Consider the following 24,942-nt stretch of genomic DNA (forward strand, 5'->3'; position numbering starts at 1 on the left):
ATGACTTTCTAAAATTGATCGTCCGGACACACAACCTGTCCAGACATACAACTGGGTAGATTCAGCTCATGCTAGTCTAGAAGCACTCCCACACTCCAGACAATATGTCACAAGTACATGAACTCTCGTTTGCACACAGAAAATATAAATTATATGCTCCAACAGTTAAAATGTACTGCCTTTCAAGGTTCAAATATACATGTACACTCTTTTTGAACATCTAATTATTCTATTAAAAAAACAAAGTTAATTTATATGACATTAATATGCATGTATGAAGTCTGCGCCGAGCATCTAATCATAAGGCAGTCTACCAGGAAATTCACTTATCGCTGGGGCAACGCAGAATTCAGTACAGACAAGTATACATGTACATTATAGATACGCTGTGCACTGTACTCAACGCAAATACAATTTATGCAAGCGGCCTTCAGCATTGCGTAACCCGATGAAAACCACATGTTTATCTTTAGACTTCGGACACTGCCTGCCGAAGTGCCGATATCATCCGAAAATGCGCCCGAAATCTACACGCTGGCATCTTTACCCGACAGAGTGTTGTGCTCCGTGAGTGAGCAGATCGCGTGGTGTAAAGATTCTCACACACAGCGCTGGGCGAGGAAGGGAAGAGGGTCGCGCGATCAGCCAATCAGCGTGCAGGGATTCCGTCTACTGTGTGTCTATGGGGAAAGTTCTATGTGCCTTGGAAAGACCCTTTTGTGCAATCGGCCCTAGTCCAGATTGGACCTTGTTGGTTGGAAGTGCCCTTTCCCAAAAGCTAACATAGAGGGCACATGTCTCCCAATCTCTAATCAGCGACAATCCACTCATCTTCGCTCCCCACCAAGAGCGAAGATGAGTGGATTGTCGCTGATTAGAGATTGGGAGACATGTGCCCTCTATGTTAGCTTTTGGGAAAGGGCACTTCCAAACAACAAGGTCCAATCTGGACTAAATCGGCCCCTGATTCGTTGCACTCGGCCTGAATTGCGATGAGGTGAGACTGAGAGAAACAAAGCTGATTCACAAGGCCGAGAGATGTCAAAGACATAGACAGCTGGCAGCCGTCTGTTTCGAGGAGTTTTTTTAACATTTTTTAATTTTTTAATTTCTCCTCGTCATTAGGGGAGGTACAACGCAAAATCCCCCCGGCGGGGCTCATCTAATATTTTCTTAAATACATTACAATATATAAAAAGAAGCTTACCAAAATGCAGCTTGTTATTTCCTCTAGGCCACTTGTTCACTGCTACCATCTGGCCTGTGGAGAATCTACAGGTAGGACTATGGTATGCCAATGCTGTATAGAGCACACACTCTAAAAAATCATTCAAATATCACTTTTGTGACCAAAATTACTAATTTTCGTACAGTTTAAATTTATTTATCATTAGTAAGTTGGGAATCATTTTTGTATTCACCAGAGCGCTCAAAAACTTGAATTTTGGGCATATTTTTGTGTACGCCCTCTATTGGTGGAAAGTAATATGGCAAGAAAATTTTCATTTTTTGATCTCTATTTTTAATTAAGAAAAAATGATATAAAGAAATTTAAATAAGAGCCAGGCAGTATGAATTAAAAGGTCTAATGGAAACTGTCAGTGTAAAAAATCAAGCATTTGCCCCAAAGAAAAAGAGAAAATAAGCCAAACATTGCCACCCTTATTTTGTCACACATGGAGATATAACTGAGAACAAGGTTATATTATAACCTTGTTCATTGAATGAGTGCTCTAGGCTTTGATTGGCATTTAAGTGGTTAAAATTCAATTGAAAAGGAACAAAAACAGTCGATAATGTACACAAACATATGAGGTGGGATGAACTTCCGGGTCAACTGCTTATCGAAACCGTTGGCCAATAAGATCATCTCTTACGTCAGGCTTATGAATATTAATTTTCTTTTCCTTTTCAACGTTTGCTCGCCCGGGCACTGTATACGTGGTATATGTGTGACGTAAAGGTCATGGGGCGGAGTCTAACTTTCGCCTGCCACTTTTCATGAATAATTCATTACCAAGATGGCTGCCCACTCTCCGAGTCAACTTTTAGAGACAATCCTCTGAATGCCAGTTTCAAAGCGGGAATTTAGGGTAAGAAACTGTCGTCACTTAAACATTATCACCTAAAGGTGCATATGAATGCACTGTTTGTGTAAAATATCACGGTATTGAGGAGAAAAACAAGAAATTAGCCGTGGCCATTGAGCCCCCGTACAAACGACGGTTTAACTTCGGTCTATGTATTTGGTGAGTGAAGCCAACGAAGTTCAGCTGAACAACCAACATTACAGAGACCGAAGCTTTTGGTCTATCAAAGACAATGCTGTCGCAAGTTTAGGGACAGTGATTTTCCGTTTCAAAAAATTGCCTTTTCCGTTTCAGAAAATCTCAAATTCCGTTTCAGCATGTCAGAAAACGGAAATTCCGTTTCCCCATACTACAGACTTTGTACACACGGAAAAGTGACAATTCCGTTTCCACATTGAATAGCAAAATTACACGTAGATCTACACTTGCACTGGTCAAAATTGTATCTGCTACTGTACCAACAACACCAATAGAATCCGTTCTAATCGGATCTATGCGGGTGTAGGCCTATATAATATTTTTACAAAGATATTTAGCATGCATACATGTACATCCTCACCTTTCACATTATTAGCATTATTTCACGGTGAAATGATATTTCATCGATAATTTTGTTTTTTTTTTACATCGTTATCAGTCAACGGCTTTTGCGAATCCGCCATCTTTGATTTTAAGACCACGATATCAGGCTGTTACATCTTCACACGTAGAGGGCAGCAAAACACGACCGTGTAGTTGGAACGATATGATATGTGTTCAGTGCAGTGAAGCCCAACCCGGCCGGTCGGCCGGGTACGGGCGCGGGGTACAATGGAGTGCTGATGTCGAGTGCAGTCACGATGTGTGAATTATCATGATTGTAGCGAAGTGAGATCGTGTTTTCTGGGGTTTTGTGGCCATTTAATATTCTCATTTTGTTATGATTTTGAAGTAATTTGTGTTGCTATTCTGTGTATTTTGAGGGAAAATACGTTTTCCGTGATTTTCCATTTGAAATGCTACTTTCCGTTTCAAAAGGCCCTTTCCGTGAATTCCGTCTGTTTTCCGCGATCGCGGAAAATCACTGTCCCTACGCAAGGAAAGAAAGAGTGCTATTGCGATGATGTGAGACTGAGAAGTGAGAGAAAAAAAGACTGTAAGCAAGGCTCGACATTAGCGGTGGCCCGGGGCCACCAAAAATTCATCTCGGGCAACCATTATTGAAAAAATGTTAAGTTTTGGTGGCCCGAATCGGGCAACCAATAATTTTCAAAGTAGCGCAATTTTTCTCCCGATTTTGCATGTATTTATCAACTTTCTACAGTTCAAATTGCAAGCCAATTCGTCATGCGCCTTTTTTGTTAATCTACACACAAAGATTGCATAGTCATGACAGTACGTAGGCCTACCGCTAGCATACAGTAACTATTATTCAGCCGGCCACGCCGGCTGTCTGGCTGAGCTTTGCGTGCATGAAACCACTGCAGCTAGCTGTGCGCGAGCAGACTATTCAGACTCAGGGAGCTGCGATACGAAATGTTACTGCTAAGAAATCTTCCCCAGAACTCTGAAAATCTACGTCAAAGTCACATTTTACACCAATGAAATGCCCTTCTACAGTCCGTATTACTGAAACCTGATTATCTGCAAGCATTAAAAGGAGGAATTATGACCTCTCTTTTGACTCAAAAAGACCGATTTCCAAATGCATTAATACACATAAAACACATAGGTGAGTACATCACAGTCCCATATGTGCATTTGTATGTATGTTGATATTTGGTTTATTTCGAAGCTGTGTCTCTTCTAGCCAAAAATAAATAGGCAGCTTCTTTCTTTCTTGTTTACAAATGACTTCTTAAACCACTCTTAAGGAAGTAAATACTTTGGGAAGGCATTTCATTGATATGAAATGTGAATTTTTCCATCATTTTGTCAAATATAGGGAAGGAATTTTTTCTCACTGTTTTTTCCAGATAATTTTTGCCGTTTTCTCATTTTTTTTCTTTCAATTTTTTTACAGTGATTAAACCATTTATACCCCTTCCCATTGAATATGCCTGATTAAAGAACATGTTTCTACTGAATAATAATAATAATTTTCCCCATTTTATGATAATTTGTTTTATCTCAAATGTTTTTTTCCTGTTTGTTTTTTCTTTCTTCATTTTTCTCTTGTTTTATTTCACTTATTCATTTTTTACAATTTTTGATTTCTTTTTTTACTGTTCTAAAAATGATTTTCGTTTATTTCCCCTTTTACACATTGTTCTAATTCTGCAGCATATTTTTCTGTGATTTTCTCCTGCTATAATATGCTGGAAAAGAGAAAATAAACTGGATTTGGGGCCTGCATAATCTAGGTTTTATGATCAAAAAGGAAGAAAGGAAAAATAATTGTTTTGTAAATCTATCTGAGTTTGCTATATGCACTATTTATTTACTTTACCATTATGAGTGTGTGTCGATACGGAGATTAAAAGTCCACAACCTGGGAACAATACAATTCTTTTATTCTCTTTCAATCATTTCATATTTACAATGATAGAACAATTTATATATTACCACAAAATAAGCAAAGTAAAATAACAGCAAGCACGATTTACATACAAGATGTACAAAGAATAGTGGTACGTGTTAGTGACTGCAGAATATTTCAATTTAAATTCATTTTAAATTAATGTTTTTCTTTATATTTTTCGGGCCACCAAACTTTACTAATGGGCCACCAAAAAAAATTATTTGAAGGTTTTGGTGGCCCGAACGGGCCACCACCAAAAAAAGTTAATGTGGAGCCTTGCTATAAGTGTAACAGTAGTTAGTCTAGAGTAAAGTGCTCAAGTATCGGACACTTATTAAAGGACAAGTCCACCCCAACAAAAATAAAAAATGATTTGAAATAAAAAGAGAAAAATCCAACAAGCATAACAGTGAAAATTTCATCAAAGTCGGATGTAAAATAAGGAAGTTATGACATTTTAAAACTTCACTTAGGCTTAGCTTAGCTAGGCTAGTCCTAATTTCATAAAACAGTAACTGGGGAGGCAGCGTAGCTCAGTCGGTTAGAGCGCATGTTTCGTATAAGATCGTAGATCTCAACGTGAGGGGTTTGAGTCCCGCTCATGCCGAAACGCGTCTGACAAAAAAATCTGATGCTATAGCCTATAGCCTTGTGTGTTAGCGTGCCTCACGCCCTCACCACTGTATTCAGTGCAGGTGTGAATGTCTTGTCTTGCCATTAATGCCCACAATCATTATATTGATTATTATGGCATGTGAACGTCAAGATTGACTTGACCTGAATTTTGCTGGGACCGGCAGGTGCAATTCACCGGGTGAACACCCTACTCTGTGACATTAGTGGATTGGTTTTAAGGTGCATAGGTTGTGACTCTCCTATACACGGGACCAACATTTTGCGTCCTTTCCGATGGACGGAGTGTTTTCAAACTGTATCCACACCTGCACTGAATACAGTGGTGAGGCATGCTAACACACAAGGCTATAGCATCAGATTTTTTTGTTAGGCGTGTTTCGGCATGAGCGGGACTCGAACCCCTCAAGTTGTGATCTACGATCTTATCCGAAACATTCACTCTAATCGACTGAGCTATGCTGCCTCCCCCAGTTGGTAAACATTCCGTCCATCGGAAAGGATGCATATGTTGGTCCCGTGTGTAGGAGAGTCACAACCTATGCACGTTAAAATCAATACACTATTCATCTAAGAGTAGGGTGATCACCCGGTGTATTGCACCTGCCGGTCCCGGCAAAAATTCAGGTCAAGTCAATCTTGATGTTCAAATGCCATAATAATCAATATAATGATTGTGGGCATTAACTGAAAGATAAGACAAGTAACTGCATCTGTGTGCAGCTGGGGGTTGGTGTGCGGCCGCCCAGCAGACTCGGCAATATTCCACTGAAATCACCAACCCACTCTAGACATGTACAGTACACATTCACTAACTCAGCTCACTCCCACACTACAAAATCATCAAGTGATATGTGCAAAATTTGGAATAAAAAGTGAAATTTTCTTACCTAAATCACCATATCTCGCATAAAAAATATCACCATGGGTACTTCTTAACATCGTAGTTAAGAAACAAGGGGTCTAAAAAAGTGGATTTTTCACGATTTTCCCGATGTTCGTGGATTTTGAAAATGTCCTCTGTAAGAACTAGCACTTTCGCGAGCCGATGTTGGCCGCCATTTTTTTCCGAAAGTCACTGCTGCTAAGATTGAAAAAATAATAAAAACCATACGACAGCACTTCATGTAGCACCCTAAGTGCGGACGTGCGTGTACATGTACGCTCGCTCTTTTCACATGTGTTTGCAATGGAACTGTGCAGCTAGCTGCATTTTCATGCCGTTCAGAAGTGGATTGCAGCTGCCTCACAGAAACTTCGACAATTGTATATTTTTACCTTTAACTCTATATATCATTAAGCTAGTAGAATGCTAATTTTTGTTGAGGGTATAAATTTTTATCTTTATAACAAATATCCACAAAAAATTGCAAAAATTATAATTTAAGTATTTTATGTTTTTAAAATTTGTATTTCTTTGTTTTGTTTTAACCTTCGTTTTTTCAGATGAACTTTGTTGGGGACTCTTTTTGGTTGAAATACCCAATTTGCATTGAACTTGTACATGGAATCATGTTTTTGAGCAATTTGGGTCTGACATACACGTACATAGTTGCGTAATTTCGAAACCGCGCACCCAGGCATCGCAAATTTGGTCTCAAAAGATGCGCAAGACTTGAAAGTAAAAAGTCAGCGAGCGGTGCGGTCAAAAATTTTTGCGTGACAAAATTTGTCCAGGTATGGGGGGGGGCTCAAATTGACCCTCCCCCCCAGTTTGATAGGGGACATCCCGATAGACCGCGGGTCCGATAGACCGCGGGTCCGATAGTCCGCGGGTCCGATAGACCGCGGGTCCGTTAGACCGCGGGTCCGATAGACCGCGGGTCCGTTAGACCGCGGGTCCGATAGACCGCGGGTCCGATAGTCCGCAGTGCGTGTAAAATTATGATCAGATATATCAAATGTCATCGAGAGGTCCAAAGGTCAAATAATACGAGACCATGGGGTTCTATCAGGTGCGGATCCATGGGGGGCGAGGGGAAACTGCCTCACCCACCCCCCGCTCAAAAAAAGAGGGGGAGAGGGGAAAAGGAGAGTAAAAAGAGAGAAGGAAGATGGAAAAAGAAGATAATAGAAAAGAGAGTAAGAGGGGGAAAGGAAAGACAAAGAAAAAGGGAGAAGAACAGGGGGAAAGAAGAGAAAAAAGAGAGGAGGGAAAAGGAAGAGAAGAAAAGAAAGCTAGGAGAAAGGAAAAGGAGAAAAAGAAGAAGAAAAAAAGAGGAAGGAAGAGAAGAATATTTAAATAGAGAGGAAGATGGGAAGAAAGATAAGAAAAAAGAGAGATAGAGGAAGAGGGGAAAAGAAGAGAATAAAAAGAGAGAGAGTGGAAGGGGGAGGGAGAGAAGGAAAAAATTAAGAGAAAAAAGGGGAAAGGAAAGAAAATGAAAGAGGGATAAGTAATGGGGGAAAGAGAAAAAAGAGGAAGAGGGAAAAGAAAGAAAAGAAAAGAAAGGAAAAGAAGAAAAAAATAGGAAGAGAATTATATTAAAAAGAGAGAAAGATGGGAAGAAAGATAAGAAAAGGAGAGATGGAAATAAATGTCGAATGTCCCATTGGGGGATTTGAAATCTCATCTTTTTAGGTTGGAATATCAAAAAATTTCAGTTTAATCGTTGAAATATGTATCGTCTTGATGACTAACTTTTCGACCAGTCCATATTATTCAACATTTCTGCTCGCGAATCGCGCTCATGGTAATTATCTAGTTACATACGCGTCCTGTTCAGGTTCTCAAACGTTGCCCAGAATGTTAAATTTTCAGGACAATATACATGAAATTTAAGTTTTAGCTTGCATATGGCTTATGAGATTATAACACATTTATGTTGCTTATAAAGTAAATCTAGGAAATGACTGTTAGGACATGGGCGTTTGCCCCCCCCCAACAAAAAAGAGAGAATCAAGGCTAAGAAAAAATAGAGAGAAAAGGAAAGGGATTAGGATGAAATATACTATTATTTTCCAAATATTATGTCAAAATCTATCACAACCTTGTATTTTTGTAATAAAAGTGTCAACATATTTGCTTGCTCGCTTCGCTCACTGCCAACTTCTTATTAATTTTATGTGATACGCCATATCGAGCCCCCTCGAAATTGTTGGCTCATTACGGCACTTGGACAAATCTACTTTGAGCTGCCGATTGGGGAAAATATGGGTGAAAAAAAGGCCCCTCCCCCTATTGGCGGAAGCTGGGTCCGCCCCTGACTTAGGCTTTCAAGATAAAATACAGGAAATTTCTTTTTAAAAAATCAGATCGCGCTTCGCCTTCTGATTATTTATTTAGGCCTTGTGAGATACCTCAATGTGTTTTCAAGAATAAAATCTCAGATTTTCTTTAACGTCTACCCCCCCCCCCATTTCATTTATTTTTATATCTTGGTGCCCTTGGCCCCCCCCCCCCTGCACCCATGCTGAATAAATACGCCACTGATGAGGATAATTAGTCGAGATTGCATATTTCCTAGAGGTTATCATTGATAATATTGAAGGGTATACTAAAACAACAGTACAGAAACTACAGCTCCCGTTCACAATATTCTAGTAGGGCCTACTCTGGTGAGAAGTTAAACCAAATTGAACCCTCCCCCCAAATCACTTGTGCTTCGCGCTCCCATTGATATTACATCATGGGCGGAAATCCCAGGGGGGACGTGTCCCACCTACTCAAAATAGTAGGGGGGACACAATATCAAATGTCCCCCTACTATTTTGGTCTTTGATAATCATAGAAATACATCATTCTAAATCGAAATAAAGCATGTATTCTGGGACTTAAGCGATGATAACCTTTTTTTCCCCGCCCCTTGTCCCCATAGGCGGATCCAGGGGGGCGAGTTCCCCCCCCCCTCTTGGCGGAGCAAAAAAAGAAAAAAAAGGAAAGAAAGAAGGAAAATGGAGGAAAAAGAGAGGAGAATAGGAAGAGAAGGAAGACGAAGGCATAAAATAAGATGAGGGGAAGACTTGGAAAATAAAAAGAATCTTTCGTGCAACTATATAAAACTTTCGCTCGCGCTTCGCGCTCACATTGCCTATTACGTGATTTAAATATCTTGTTCAATATGGAGTTCGAATATCAAGTTTGGAAGTCAATAAACAACACATATTTCACCTCGGAAATCGAACTTTCATTATTTTGTGTAATTTAAAATTGGTTTTTAAAAAATGCTCTGTAAAAATGTCAATTTTATGGTTTGAATGTTAACATTTGCTGCTTGCACTTCGCGCTCGCAAATTTTGATTTATCAGGTACCTATATTTTCGTGTATTCCATAAAGTTTTCAAAATATCCCTTTTCTGGTCTGATTGTCATTGTTAAGCCTCATCAGCTGGAGCGCTGCACGCTCGCATTTTGATTGGCGAGTTATATAAATGTTTCAATATTGTTTATACAACAAAGTACTTAAAATCCCCTTTTCATGACAGTTTATCAAAAATTATAGCTCGCGACTTGCGCTCGCATTAATGGTTAAAAATATATAAACTGATGCATCCTATTCATAATCACAAAAGTGAAATGTCCAGTTTTATGCCATGATATCATCAGATTTCGCGCCCTCATTAGGCATTAAATGAATATCAATTTAATAATTAAATTGTCCCTTTGTTTCATCTCGCGCTTGTCAAGATGAATAGGAAGATAGTCATCATTTTCATATGATGGCATGTCGTAAGGATGTCCCGGTCCTATGTCAAAACTCAAAGTAATAATAATATCAGCTCTTTTTTAAGTGCGGTCCATATCCACCTTACAATTTTTCTACAAAGTGCTAGCATTATAAAGCTGAAATTGACTCTTTTTGGTCAGATCGGACTATCAAAGTTTCATGATTTTCATGATTAAAGTTGTATTTAGAATGCCTAGATTCTAGGTCTAAATATGAAACACGCTCGCGCATGTTTATTCAGATACCCAACTTGTTCTCTAATTTTAATCATTATCTAGTTTCAGATCACAATATAAAAAAAATTCTGCTCGCGCTTTGTGCTCGCATTATTAATGTAGGAAGACGCCATATTACTCATCCTTTTGATGATTTACAAAACATGATCAGAGTGGCCCACTTTTAGGTCTAAATCTCGATTTTTTTTTCTCCTCGCGCTTCGCGCTCGCATCAATCGTTAAATTACATAGCTATCCTGTTCACGATTACAAAAACTGATTGAAATTTTCCATTCTTTCTTTAAAAAAGTTAAAAAATCATGAATAGAGTGTCTCGTTCAGTAAATATTATAGGACTAAATCTAGAAATTTTCCGCTCGCGCTTCGCGCTTGCTTTTTTTACTCATATACCTATTCTGCTTGAGTTAAAAAAGGTGCTTAGAATTTCCTTTCTTTGGGTGAAAATTTCAAAAAGATTCAGCTCGCGCTTCGCGCTCGCATTATTTGATTGTTAAATGCTATTTTAACAGGTATCTTTTTCATCAGTTCATTTCCCCTCGCGCTTTGCGTTCGTAGTAATTATTAAGTTGCATACATGTCTTTTTCAGGATAACAAACATTGCCCAGAATCAGTTCAAATTTTAGGAAAAAAATACATAAAATTTCCCCAAAAGAAACAAACAAAAATTATCTTCGAGCTGCCGATCGGGGAAAATATGGCTGAAACTAATTTCCGCCCATCCCCCCCCCCTCCCTATTGGCGAAGGCTGGAACCGCCTCTGTGTCCCCCTACCTTTTGGTATTTATGTATTCATGGATTTTTTTTTCAAGAGCACATTAAAAAGTGGTCTATTTTTTTTTAATGTGATTATAAGATAATTTAATTTAGCCTGGCCGGGAGGGAGTGGGCGCCATTTTTCGAAAAGTACACATGCATAGGCGGATCCAGGGGGGCCCGAGGGGCCCGGGCCCCCCCCCCCCCCTATTGGCGGAGCAAAAAAAAAGAAAAAAAGGGGAAAAGAAAGGAAAAAAGAAAAAGAAGGGAAAAGAGAGGAGAAAAGAAGGAAGACAAGCATAAGAGGAGGAAGATGAGTGAATAAAATACGATGAGGGGAAGACTTGGAAAATAATTTTTAACAAAATCTTTCATGTTGGGATATAAATTTTTCGCTCGCGCTTCGCGCTCGCATTGCCTTTTAGGTGATATCTTGCTCAATATGGACCTTAAAATATCAAATTTTAAAGTCAATATACAGAACATATTTCAGCTGGGAAATTGAACTTTCATTATTCTGTTTTATTTACAAATTAAATTTTTAAAAGTGTAAAAAATTCTGTTTTATGATCTGAATATTAACAATTTCTGCTTGCGCTGCGCGCTCGCAAAATTTGATTTGTCAGGTATCTATTATTTTTTTTCCTGTATTTCATAAAGTTCTCAAAATATCCTTATTTAGGTCAGATTTTCAAAACGTATTAGCTAGCGCTGCACGCTTGCATTTTGATTAGTGAGTTATTTATATCTCAATATTAATTTTAAAACAAACTACTTAAAATCACCATTTGATGACAATTAATCATAAATTTCTGCTCGCGATTTGCGCTCGCATTGATAGACATTAAACTCATGCATCTTATGCATATTACAAAAGTGCTTTAAATGTCCAGTTTTCAGGCCATAATATTAAAGGGGAAGTTCACCCTGAAGAAAACTTTGTTGTAAAATAGCAGAAAAAAATATTAAAAAATATTGGTGAAGGTTTGAGGAAAATCTGTTAAAGAGTAAGAAAGTTATTAGAGTTCAAAATTTGGGATTTGTGACGTCATAAACGAGCAGCTGCCCCATGTGTTATGTAATATAAAATGTATGAATTTCAAATTTTGCATGGTTCCTGATGACTTAATTTTGTTTTCTTTTCATGATCGGGTGTGAAATGATTTGTCTATTGATATACAAAAGTTACTGTGAAAACAATTTTCAATTTTCTGAGAAAATGAAATTTCATTGATTTTTTACCATTTGCTATGTAGGAATGCTGCTCGCATATGACGTCACAAATCAAATAATTGAAATTCTAATAACTTTTTAATTATTTGATGAATTTTTCTCAAACCTTTGCAATATTTCTTATTATTTTTTCTGCTATTTTTACAATAAACTTTTGTCAGGGTGAACTTCCCCTTTAATATAGATTTCGCGCTCTCATGCTCTCATTCAAGAGTAATAGGAAGATATTCATCATTTTCTTATGATGACATAATGTCCTTATAGAATATCCCGGTCCTATGTCATAAACTCAAAGTAACAATAATGAAAAATATCAGCTCTGTTTAACTGTTATCCTTTTTCACCTCACAATTTTTCCACAAAGTGCTTGCAATACAGAGCTTAAAGTGACTCCTTCTCAGATCGCAATATCATATATTTTTAGCTCGCGCTTTGCGCTCGCTTTATTGATTTTCATTATAAAAAAAGGTATTTAGAATACCCAAATTCTAGGTCGAAATCTAAAACACACGTTTATTCAGATACGCAGCTTGTTCTCCATTTAAATAATTATCCAGTTTTAGATCACAATATAAAAAAAATGTCTGCTCGCGCTTTTTGTTTGCATTATTAATGTATGAAAATTTCCAATAACTTAACCTTTTCATGATTTACAAAACATGAATAGAGTGTCCAGAATTTTTCCGCTCGCGCTTCGCTCTCGCATCAGTAATGTTAAGTTTTTGTCTTATCCTTTCCACGATTACAAAAAGTGCTTAAAATTTTCATTATTCAGGTAGAAATGTCAAAAAATTTCAGCTCGCGCTTCGCAATATTTGAATGTTGAAATATGTAACGTCTTTCATGGTTAAGTTTAAGCAGTCCATAACAGGTATTCGTTTTTTATCAGCTCAAAACGTATATAAAAAAATTCCGATCGCGCTCGCATTAATAATGTAAGGAAGATCCCTACTTCCTCATCCTTTTCATGATTTACAAAACTTGAATAGTGTCTCGTTCAGTAGGTCTAAATCTCAAATTTTTTTGCTCACGCTTCGCGTTCGCACCAATCGTTTAATTATATACCTATTCTGTTAAGTTACAAAAAGTGCTTAGAATTTCCATTCCTTACGTAAAAATGTCAAAAAATTTCAGCTCGCGCTTCGCGCTCGCATTATTTGATTTTTCAAAATAAGTAGCTTCTTCATCATGGCTAACTGCAAGCAAGTCCTTAACAGTACCTTTCCCATCAGTTCATTTCTACTCGCGCTTCACGTTCGTAATAATTATTCACTTTCATACACATCTTTTTTCATGATAACAAACATTGCCCAGAATGTTCAAAACTTTAGGAAAAAGTACATAAGACCCCCCCCAAAAAAAAAAAATAGCTCGCGCTTCGCGCTCGCATTATATAAATAAGGATTATGGTATTATATATGTTTATTCATAAGAATAAAGCTAAGAAGTGACTATTAGGACTACCCATTTAAAGAAACCAAATATCCCGGCAAATATCATATTTGAGTGGCCGATCGGGGAAAATATGGCTGAAAAAAAATTCCGGGCCCCCCCCTATTGGCGAAGGCTGGATCCGCCCCTGCACATGGGCGCCAAACATCAGGTCAAATTTGCTCCCCCTCCCTCCCCTTGAAATCCCGGATCCGCGCCTGGGTTCTATAACAATAACCCAATTAGGGCAATCACCCCCTGACAACTACTTCAAGGAAAATATTAACCCATATTTTTTACCGCCGGGGACTGTTACCCCCCCCCCCCCCGGAAATTTACTCTCCAGACAATTACCCCAGATAATTATGAAAATAATAATTGTGAAAATGCCTTAACGTGACGACATGGCGTGGTACTTTATCTTACCATGTCTTAATTAATCATTGGCGGCCGAAGGCAAAACATTTAGGGGGATCCACCTGAGATTTTGGGATGGACACAGGTAAAAAATTGACAAGCAAATCAACCAAAATTTTAGGAGGGACCACCAAAATATTTTGACAAGAAAAAAAAGAAGGTTATCAACCAAAATTAGGGGGGGGCAAAAATATTCTCGGGTGGTCTACCTCAATTTAGGGGGGGGGACGTAGAAAAGACTAAAAATTTAGGGGGGACCGTCCTCCCACCTCAAATTTAGGGGGGAAAGCCCCCCCCCCCCGCTTCCGCCGCCTATTAAAGTAATTAATAAGCTTATTATTTCGACATAGCGATATATTCTATCTTGTCAAGTCGATATGTCCACATGGCGAGATATGAAGTGTACAAGTCCCGGCAAGAATCCCGATATACCGCCATGTTGACATGTATTATTTAAGTCGACTTGGCAAGATACAATATCTTGCCATGTTGACATATAACGTTTTATAAGTGGACTGACTTGGCAGGATAACGTATCTCGTCATGCGGACATAATAAGCTTATTTAGTCGACATGGCAAGATAAAGTATCTCGCCATGTCGTCAAGTCGATGGCATTTTAGAGGCTCCGTATGGCGTCTAGAGGGCATATTTCCGGGGGGGGGGGGGGGGGGGGTGTAACAGTCCCCGACGATAAAAATATGGAGATAATATTGTCCTTGAAGTAAATGTCAGGGGGCGATTTGTCCTGTAGGTCATTGTTATAGAACCCCATGGACTTGTATCAATGACCTTTTGACCTCTTGATGACATGGATTTCACTAGGTTGTCCTGATCATAATTTTACACACACCGCGGACTATCGGACCCGCGGTCTATCGGGCCCGCGGTCTATCGGACCCGCGGTTTATCGGACCCGCGGTCTAACGGACCCGCGGACTATCGGACCCGCGGTCTAACGGACCCGCGGTCTATCGGACCCGCGGTCTATCGGGCTGTAACCGTTTGATAAGGGTTAATATTGCATTAGGGGCCTACAATAAGCCTTAAATGCACCCTCAGACCTAGCTGAGAAACAAAACAAGCATGATATACACTACATGTTCATACTGTATACATTGTTTTTTCTCATATCCAATGTTTTTATGTATAATTATGTTTGGGGTAAGTTGGAATATGTTCCAACTATCCCCTTCAATTTTGTTCCAACTAACCCCAGAGGCCTATTTGACAATTATAAGCTTACAGCACAAAAAAGGCTCTTCACCATGGCATATTAATAACTTTACCATGGCATATTAATAACTTTATTACGTAGCTTGGTACAAGTGTCCATTATACCCCCAAGCAGGCCAACTTGATCTATAAACTTCTCTGAGATAATAACAAATTTCTGAAAGAGAAAAAAATTACTTAGAAGGTTAACTCTTCATGCGTTCACCTGTAAACCCCCTGTGTGTTGCATTATTTTAGCAGTGATCCCCTCTATGCAGTATAATACACTCTGTTATTTAGAGTGCCATAACTTTTTATCTGATCATTTTGAAAGAAAATGTTGTGTAGCAAACTTGTAGAGTGTTTCCTGGGCTTTCTTATCGTATATAAATTTATTGGATAAATTATGGAAAAATGTATAGTAAATTACATTTTCTAAATGCTTTCTCCTAATACTTCCAACAAAATATAGCCCCCCTTTTACTTTGGTTCTTGTGTTAGTGGCATGATTTTTATTTATCCACTTGGACTGTTCATTACATAAGCTTTGTATTGATACCAAAATCATGATAATCTGATAAAAATAGCCCATATATAGTGGAAAATAAAAGAGAGTAAATTTTTGCCTGGTCAAGGTATTGAAAGGGTCTCATTCACATTCGTGCCATGAGTCACATACTCCTAACAATAAACCTTGCCATGGTCATGATGGTATTGTTTGTGAGGAGGGTTTTATTGATTTTCTCCTCTCCTTTTTCAATGAACTTCCTGGCTGTGATCAGGATGTATTGATTTTTTGGGAAAAGTCAACGATTCTGTAATTTTTAAACTGCGATAATCCGTCGAACGCTAAACTAATGTCGCACGCGTGATCGATCGATCGGTACACAGGTACGGTATACACAAACGCCAGGCTATACATTGTAGCTAGGCACGCTCTGGGGCATGCAATTGTTCGAAAAACAATGGGGCAGGGGACGTCTATGGGAAATGTGTGGTTGTGCAAAAATGCGAACGAAACACGCCTACGGATGTGCAATAATGCGAACGTAACGCATGAAGAGTTAAAAAGCAAAAATTCTTCTCTAACTTCACCAAGTTTGTTGCACATGTGTTGTCGGTAGTATGGTAGATGGCTGTTGATAATAGCAATAGATTGAGGGCAGTATTGCATAAATTTACTTAAAGGCGTTAAAGAAAATGACAATGTTTCAACTTCCCCCACGTTCCAACTATCCTCGATCTCCCTAAGCTGAAGTCTGAAGTTAGGACTACCGCCTTTCTGATTATCATGTTTGGAAACGGCTGTATTTTGATTTCGATCTCGGTGTCATCGTGCAAATTCTCAGTCAGACATCGCTTTACCTGCTTGGCTTCACCGTAATTTTGATATAGTTTGAAGTTAGCAACCATATATAGTCCGTATTCTTGAAAATATGAAAGAGATCTACATCTGATTGTAGAAATATGAGGTTATTTTACATCATTTGCTTATATTCATTTTATGTTTCTGCTAGTTATTAAAACTGGTGAACAAATCTTCCATAAAAATGTTTACATTAATTTTCTCTTCTCTTTTTAGATGGCAATGAGGAAGATGCCCCGAGTGCAACTTCCCCAACGTAAGTTCATTAATGAGTGTAACAGAGTTTTATGTTCTTGTATGTATTAAGTTATAAACTCCTCAAAAAAAGTTTGGATATCTGAGTGTGGCCGCTAATTTCTCCCAACTCCCAATTTTACACAATGCATATTTGACATCATTCAAAAGATAATTTAATTTTCTTTAAAATGATACCATGCTGGTTATGATCATGCCATCACGAAAAGAGGAGGATTCAAAAGTGATGGATGAGGTCTGAATTGAAAAGCTGCAAAACAAGCTAAAAAAAAGTTTAGAAATCGGACTTTGGCCATTAATTTCTCCCAACTTCCAATTTTACACAATGCATATTTTATATCATACAAAAGATCATTTAATTTCCTTTAAAATGATACCATGCTTTTTAAGATCATGCTATCACGAAAAGAGCAGGATTGAAAAGTTTGGGATGAGGTCTGAACTGAAAAGCTGCAAAACGAGCAGAAATAGTCATGAAGGGTCAATACAGAACATGATTCTTTTGCCTGTCAATACAGATGAAAATCTATTCAAATCAAGCCCCTGCTTCTGTAGTGATGGTTCTGTGAGATAACATGGTTTGAAATACATGTTATGTGTTTGCTTTTGCAGAGGTGTGTTTGAGTCCATGTTAATGTTGATGTAAAGGTGCATGAGAATAATTAAAAGAAACCGCCGAGAAACTCACTCATCATCACTGAAAAAAGAACAGTGACATTCAATATTGTGTCATTTTGCAGCTTTTGAATTTTGACCTTGCCCCACATTTCAAGGCACTGCACATCCATGTGAACCATAATCATATAATGTAGTGTATCATTTTAAAGAAAATTAAATGTTCTATTCATTGATATCAATTACGCATTGACATTTACTAAAATCGAGGAGGGATTATCGATCAAAGTCAGATTTCCAAACTTTTTTTGAGGAGTTTATGTTGCAAATAGATTCTATTTTAGTGTTGTTCTATAGGATGAGATGGAACTTTTTTCTTGTATAAGTACTTTGTTTTACATGTATATCCTTTGAAAATATCACCTTTTTTATTATTTTGATCAACAAAAATTGAATTGTCATCCATGCACACTCTGTTTAATAATTGTAGTTGACTTTACCAAGGAGGAACTAATAGAAAAGTGTAAACAATGATGGAGATGGGTATTGTAGTGTATGGGAGAATACATGTAACAGCTGTTAATTTGCTCTAAAAGTAATATTCTCTTTACTTTGTTGCTGGGCTAGCAGCATGGTCCGCAGTATCATTGATATTATCTAATCATGTTGATACTATCGTTTCATTCAGTGTGGTGGCCAAACCCAGTTCACTGTCAGCTGATGCTCCTCCATTTATGAGCAAGGTGTCTACTGCTGAAGACCCGGGAAAGGAACCACAGGTAATGATTCATAAAGTAGGGTGTTGAGGGAAAGAGGCCAGAGATTGGGGATCTAGAGGGGGGGGGGGGGGGAAGAGCTTGGGGACGGTGGATGAGGAAATTAAAATTCAAGTCTATTGATATGAAATCTGCAGTATTGAATTGTCATAAAAATGAATATAACAAAAGGAAGGGAAATAAAGGGACACAGGGTTTGGAGGGTGGGGGGTTGGTTCGAGTGAACATTTGATCTCTTTTAATATTTTCTGAAGTTCAAAGAATATTAACATTGACCCCTCCCCTGTGCAGAAATAAAGATCATTCCCTATGCCCATATAGATAGCAATTTTCCATCATTGCTTGATTCCATGGAACTGTGATTTTGTTTCAACTTTCAACTTACTCCAATGGTAGTAGATACCATCAGTAATATTGCTCCCTGTGGAGTTAATGTACATATAACCAACAAGAACATGTTTAAAGGAGGAGTCCACTTTGATATCAAGTTAATTTTGATAAAAGCAGATAAATGAAGAAACATATTGCTTGGCAAAAATTCACTTTTTCTGAAATTTGATATGATTTTGTATTTGCATGAAGGATGTAATCAAACTAGTTCATACAAGCTTTGTTGGAAGTATATGTATATTCGCTTTTCATGGAACATACAAAATTAAAATATTGTGGAGTCGTAGCCACTTGCATATCATGTCATGTTATCAAAATCTTTAACAATCAAAAGCTCTTGCCTCTTGCAAATTAGTAAAAATCCTAAAAAAAAAACTTAAATGTGTCTCTTATTTCTGATTATATTAAAACCAAATATATGTCAGGCCTGTCAAGGTGAGCTTGCCCATTTATTCATATTTTTCTTTAGGAGCCTATGCAAGTTGATGCTCAACCTGAGGAGAGACCTGCTGAGATACCGACCAGTAAAGCCGATGATGGGGATGATGATGATGATGAAGATGATGAGGATGATAGCGATGAAGATAGTGATGAAGACCAGGTGGAAGTCACCATTGGTCCTATCAAGACTGGTCCAACAACTCCTCATGTGTAAGTCTAGACATGACTCAATTTAATTCCTTATACCTCAGTCATATTTGTTCTACGGCGGCCATACGGCAAGTCCAAGAAAGTCGTTTTTACATTTTTTTGTACCATTCCCTCAACAAGTCTCATGATACAGCAACTGGTCCGGATGATATCCACTACCAGTTTTTAAAACGTTTACCAGATGAATCTCTTCTTGTCGTTCTGGATATTTTCAATAGTATTTGGAGGACAGGTGTTTTCCCAGATTCTTGGAGGGAGGCTACCATTATCCCCATTCCAAAACCTGGAAAGGATGCTTCTAAACCAACAAATTACCGACCCATTTCCTTGACTAGTTGTTTGTGCAAAACAATGGAGAGAATGATCAATACTAGATTGGTGTGGCTTCTAGAAAAGAAGGGACTTATTACCAGATTTCAAAGTGGTTTTCATCAAAATCGAAGTACTATTGATCAACTCATTCGCCTAGAGTCTTATATTCGTGATGGCATTATTCGGGGACACCATGTGGTGTCTATCTTTTTCGACTTGGAGAAGGCGTATGATACTACTTGGAAGTATGGCATTATGAGAGATCTTTATAATGTTGGGTTGAGGGGCAAATTGCCCATTTTTATCAGAAATTTCCTGTCCAACCGAGTTTTTAGGGTTCGCCTCGGATCCAGCTTATCAGAACTACATAATCAAGAAATGGGTGTACCTCAAGGGAGCATTCTCTCTGTTACCTTATTCTTGTTGAAGATAAACAGCATCGTAGATGTTGTTACGCCGCGGTTTGATAGATCTCTATTTGTCGATGACTTTTGCTTATCTTGTTCATCGGAAAATATGGACACTATAGAAACAACTCTACAAAATTGTCTACATAGAATCGAAAAATGGGCAGATGAAAACGGTTTTCGTTTTTCAAAAACTAAGACTGTATGCGTACATTTCTGTAATAAGCGATCTTTACACCCTGATCCTGAACTTAAAATAAATGGTTCTATCATACCCATATCCCAGCAAGCTAAATATCTTGGACTGATATTTGATAACAGACTTAATTTCAAAGCTCATATTGATTATCTAAGGGAAAGGTGCATTAAATCGTTAAACCTTTTAAAGGTCGTCTCCAGAATGGATTGGGGTGCAGATCGCATTGTTCTACTGCGCCTCTATAGATCTTTGATCAGATCGAAACTTGACTATGGCAGTGCAGTATATAGCTCCGCAAGAAAATCCTATCTCGAAAAATTAAAACCAATACAGAATCAAGGCCTTCGAATCTGTCTTGGGGCTTTCCGTACTTCTCCCATGGAAAGCCTTTATGTGGAGGCTAATGAACCACCTCTGCATTTACGATACGAGAAGCTTTCTCTTAGCTATGCGATTAAATTAAAAAATAACACATCAAACCCAACATATGATATTACTTTCAGACCGCGACATGTTGGTTTTTATAACCTTAAACCATCTTCAATAAAATCTTTTGGACTTCGTATTCAAGGAGCTCTAATACACATACTAAATAACACTAGTATTTCTCCTTTTCTTGTACCTAAAATACCACCTTGGATGATTTTTGAGCCAGTAATTGACCTTACATTAAAAACTTTCAAAAAGGGCTTCACTAGTGACCTTGTCTATTTAGATAAATTCGGTGAGATCAGGCATAAATACAGAAACTTCCAGGCTATCTATACCGATGGGTCAAAAGATGAGAATAAAGTTGGATCAGCCTGTATTAGCAACAATGTACAGGACCAGGTTAGATTACCGGACAGTGCGTCTATATACACTGCAGAATTGTTGGCCTTGAAAATGGCCTTACACATTGTTGAAAACACAAATAAAAGACACTTTGTAATTTTTACAGATTCCTTATCTAGTTTAATGGCTTTGCAGTGCAGAAACCTTAAACACCCCTTTGTTGTACAGTTGCTAGAATCTCTCTATAAACTTGATGTACTATGCAAAAAGGTGGTTTTCGCATGGATACCGAGCCATACAGGTATCAAAGGAAATGAAAAAGCTGACAAGTTAGCTAAAGAAGCTCTCAAATTAGAGGTAACTAAAATACAGATCCCATATACAGATCTAAAGTCGAAAATTAATATTTACATTAGAAGAAAATGGCAAACGTCATGGGATTTAAACCCTGTCAATAAACTATACCAGCACCAATCAGTAATCAAACCACATAATACAATCCCCTTAACTAAACGACGTGATGATATTGTTCTGACCAGGGTTAGAATCGGTCATTCTCATTTGACACACTCTTATTTGCTCGCAGCGGAGGAACTGCCCTGTTGTGTATCGTGTGATTGTGTTTTATCAGTTAAGCATATCCTTATTGAATGTGTTGAATTTAGCCACATACGTACTAATTTTTATGACGTACCGGATTTAAAAACGTTATTTTGTGACGTTTCACACTCAAGAATTGTGGATTTCCTTAAAGAAATAAATCTTTTTCTCAGATTAAAAAAAATAACATTGAAGATTATCAAAGCAACTATGACATTTATTAAGACATTAAAAATTAACTATAGTCTTTCGGAGGAGACTTAAAGCTGTCGGTCCCGTGTGATGGAGAGCAACCCCACTTGCACGTTAAAGAAACTGCTTTCCTATTCGAAAAGAGTAGGGAATTTTTTCCCGGGAAAGTAGCCACCCAACTAACTCAGTATACGCATTAAAGTAATATCTAGCTTGACACTTATATGACACGTTGTGTTGGTAGTGTCGTTAAACCCTAACCAATCAATCAATCAATCATGTACCAGCTACGTATAGGTAGTTTGGTTAAAGTTGAATAAAATGGCCACCGTAGAGAAAATGTGACTGAGGTAGTACTGGTGTAGAGTTGTACCTGGGTCTTGTTTTTGAGATGCAATCATTACTTACACTCTGTTTAATATAATTTTATAATTTGACATGGATTGCTTTATTCTTTCATCTACAGTTAGTTGTATGACCTATTGTATCTTTATATTACAGGACACAGATGTAGAAAGTAGAAACTATGATTTTAAGTAAATTCTTGATAATAATAAAAATACCAATATGCTTATATAGCAGATATCAAAGCCAAAATCATCCCTCTTGCACTCTTTGAAAGGGATAGTAAAGTCAAGAAAAATGAAAGTAAAATGCCTTTAATCAAATAAGTAAGCTGGAGAGAATCAAGCTCTCCTGTGAGTATAATGTGATAGTGATTGAAAATGAAGTAATAAAATAAATTGTCTGCTCCAATGATAAATCAGTATGTTTTCTAGTTGATTGAATGTATATGATTTATTTGATATATTTTTCGTTGATTTTATCTTGATATTGTAGGACTAAGGACTAAGAATGTGTAGATAGCCCTAGTCGAAGTCATAGATCTTTTTTTTATCATGTTGACCTTGCTTTCATGTACTAATTGCCCGATTACATTAAATTGTCTTTTCTCTTTCAGCCCATATGGACAAACTGTGGCGAAACATTCCCCTTACACGAAGGTTGCAACACCAACTACTCAACCATGTAAGTATAAACGTTTCTGAACATTTACCTTTTTGAATATTTGAATATTTCAGATTATAGAAGCTATATATGGAAATCAATTGGTCTGCATTTATTTATTATTTATTGAAAGCCATTGTTGACAAGTTTAATGGGTACCCTCAAATGTGCTAAATATTAATGCATTCTCTATTTACATCACTATGTGTGGCAGAATATATGTAGTGACCATTAGAATCAAACTACAACATTTAAGTATTTCTGACATCAATAGTTAAGGGATGCTTTCAAAATATATGTTTTTTTTCTCATGAAATATGCAAATTATAAGTAGATTTCCTATTTTTATAAATTCTAATTGACTTATATGTGTGTTATTCCATTTCAGCATCAACACCAGCTGCATCTCATCCTAAACCAGTAGGAAAAGGTCTGGATATAGAGGCAGAGAGCAACATCAATGGGGTTGGTTTGTATTCTTATGAGCTTGAAGCACAGGAGGAGAAACCATGGAGAAAACCAGGTAAGTCAACTTTAAACATTTAAATACAAACTGGCTCTTGTATCTAGATTAATGAAATCAAATGAAAATTGATTTCTGTGGCTTATAAACTATAGGCTTTATTTGGCTTTATCATTTTATTAGATTCATAAAACCTTGATTGGAATTTTTTTTGTCCATCTTGTAGTCAGTTTATTTCAAAATTGATTATTGTATTCCATGTACATGCTTGACAGTACACTTTCAAATACAGTTTATAATTTTCTTCATAGTTCTTTAGATGTTTCACATATAAAATAACTATGACTTTAATTTATTGATTTATTATTATTCATTATTAATTTATTTAAGTTTGAATGATAATGATTTATATATAATTCATTGGTAGGCCACCAATAATGAATGTCCAATTATCAAGTATGAAAGCATAACCTGACCAATTTTACGGCACATATGTACTAGGAATTTTGGTGTGAACTGAAGCATAATTTCTCTGTGAAATACCACTTGTTTATTTATCCGTTTTTTGTTACTTTTCACAGAAAATTTTCCCCTCAATGTGAAACAATTTCATTGCTATTATCTACTTAATGTAATGTAACCGGGCTCTACCGCTGGTGGCTCAGCTGTAGAGCGTCTGCCTCATGAACGGGAGGTCGTGGGTTTGATCCTCGGCCGAGTCATACCAAAGACTTATAAAAATGGGACCTTCTGCCTTCTTGCTAGGCGCTCAGCATTTAGATTGGAGAAGGGTAATGATAACATGTTATGTTATGCAGGGCCCGCTGGTAGAGCAGTTTCCTAACTGAAGTGGCTACCCTGGGTAAATAAAACATTATTATTATTATAATGATTTTATAACCAAATATAATATACTAGATCTGCAATACCTGAACATACCCCCTGACCTCTGACCTTTGACCCCTTTACTACAGGTGCTGATCTGACAGATTATTTCAACTATGGTTTCAATGAGGAATCGTGGGTAGCGTATTGTGAGAAGCAGAGGAGAATAAGATCAGAAACTGGTGGAGTTTCATTACCAGTTAAGAATTTTGTAAGTTTTCAATCACTGTTAATCATTGTTATTTGAGGACTAGTCCCCTCTTCACAGTTTGTATGTGTTGGCCATCTTGGAATTAATTAGATGATCAAGGCTTTCAGCATAACCACTCTTTGAAAAAAACAAACATTGTTTTTAAATAGTGGAATTGAATTTCAGATTTCATCTCCAATCAGGTGAATCTTTTTTATCAGTTATTCATCTTTATTTCTCATATTTTTTAAGAAGGAATAAGTCATGTCAGAAATTTCTCTTTTTAAGATTCTGATGGAATCTTACCAGTCCAAATCAGGCATTCTGATTGATGGATTTCAGAAACCTGAACTCTTGAAAAAAAATAATGGATTTTCATGTTCCTCAACAACTGTAATTAAGTACATGTATTGAAATTTTTTTGGAGGCAATAAATATATCACAATTTAGTATTAACAGATCTGTCATTTGTTATACGCGTCAGGGGCACACTGTATTAAATTGTTTAAGATGCGTATCTATTTCCTTTTTTTTTCTCTCTACATCACAGATGCCATACACACCAACCCCAGTTTCTAGGGAGCCTACTTCGCCTGATGGTCGTAAGTTATCTATATCATCAGCTATTATTGTTACAAATCATTGATACCAATGTCAATGTTTATGTGCTTTCAAAGACATCAG

At 37.4% G+C, this 24,942-nt stretch overlaps 1 protein-coding gene across 3 annotated transcripts in view; it reads left to right on the forward strand.

Moving 5' to 3' along the window:
• LOC121407562 (formin-2-like) overlaps window positions 1–24,942 on the forward strand; it is a 41,846-nt gene that overhangs the window by 6,900 nt on the left and 10,004 nt on the right. For all 3 annotated transcript variants that reach the window (XM_041598704.1, XM_041598719.1, XM_041598713.1), the window contains exons 2-8: window positions 16,758–16,797; window positions 18,100–18,190; window positions 19,047–19,228; window positions 22,674–22,741; window positions 23,109–23,243; window positions 24,158–24,279; window positions 24,809–24,860. In XM_041598704.1, the coding sequence (XP_041454638.1) occupies window positions 16,758–16,797; window positions 18,100–18,190; window positions 19,047–19,228; window positions 22,674–22,741; window positions 23,109–23,243; window positions 24,158–24,279; window positions 24,809–24,860 (690 nt within the window). The remainder of the gene's footprint in view (window positions 1–16,757; window positions 16,798–18,099; window positions 18,191–19,046; window positions 19,229–22,673; window positions 22,742–23,108; window positions 23,244–24,157; window positions 24,280–24,808; window positions 24,861–24,942) is intronic.

This window comes from Lytechinus variegatus, chromosome 1, assembly GCF_018143015.1.
Source record: "Lytechinus variegatus isolate NC3 chromosome 1, Lvar_3.0, whole genome shotgun sequence".
NCBI classification, from domain to species: Eukaryota; Metazoa; Echinodermata; class Echinoidea; order Temnopleuroida; family Toxopneustidae; genus Lytechinus; species Lytechinus variegatus.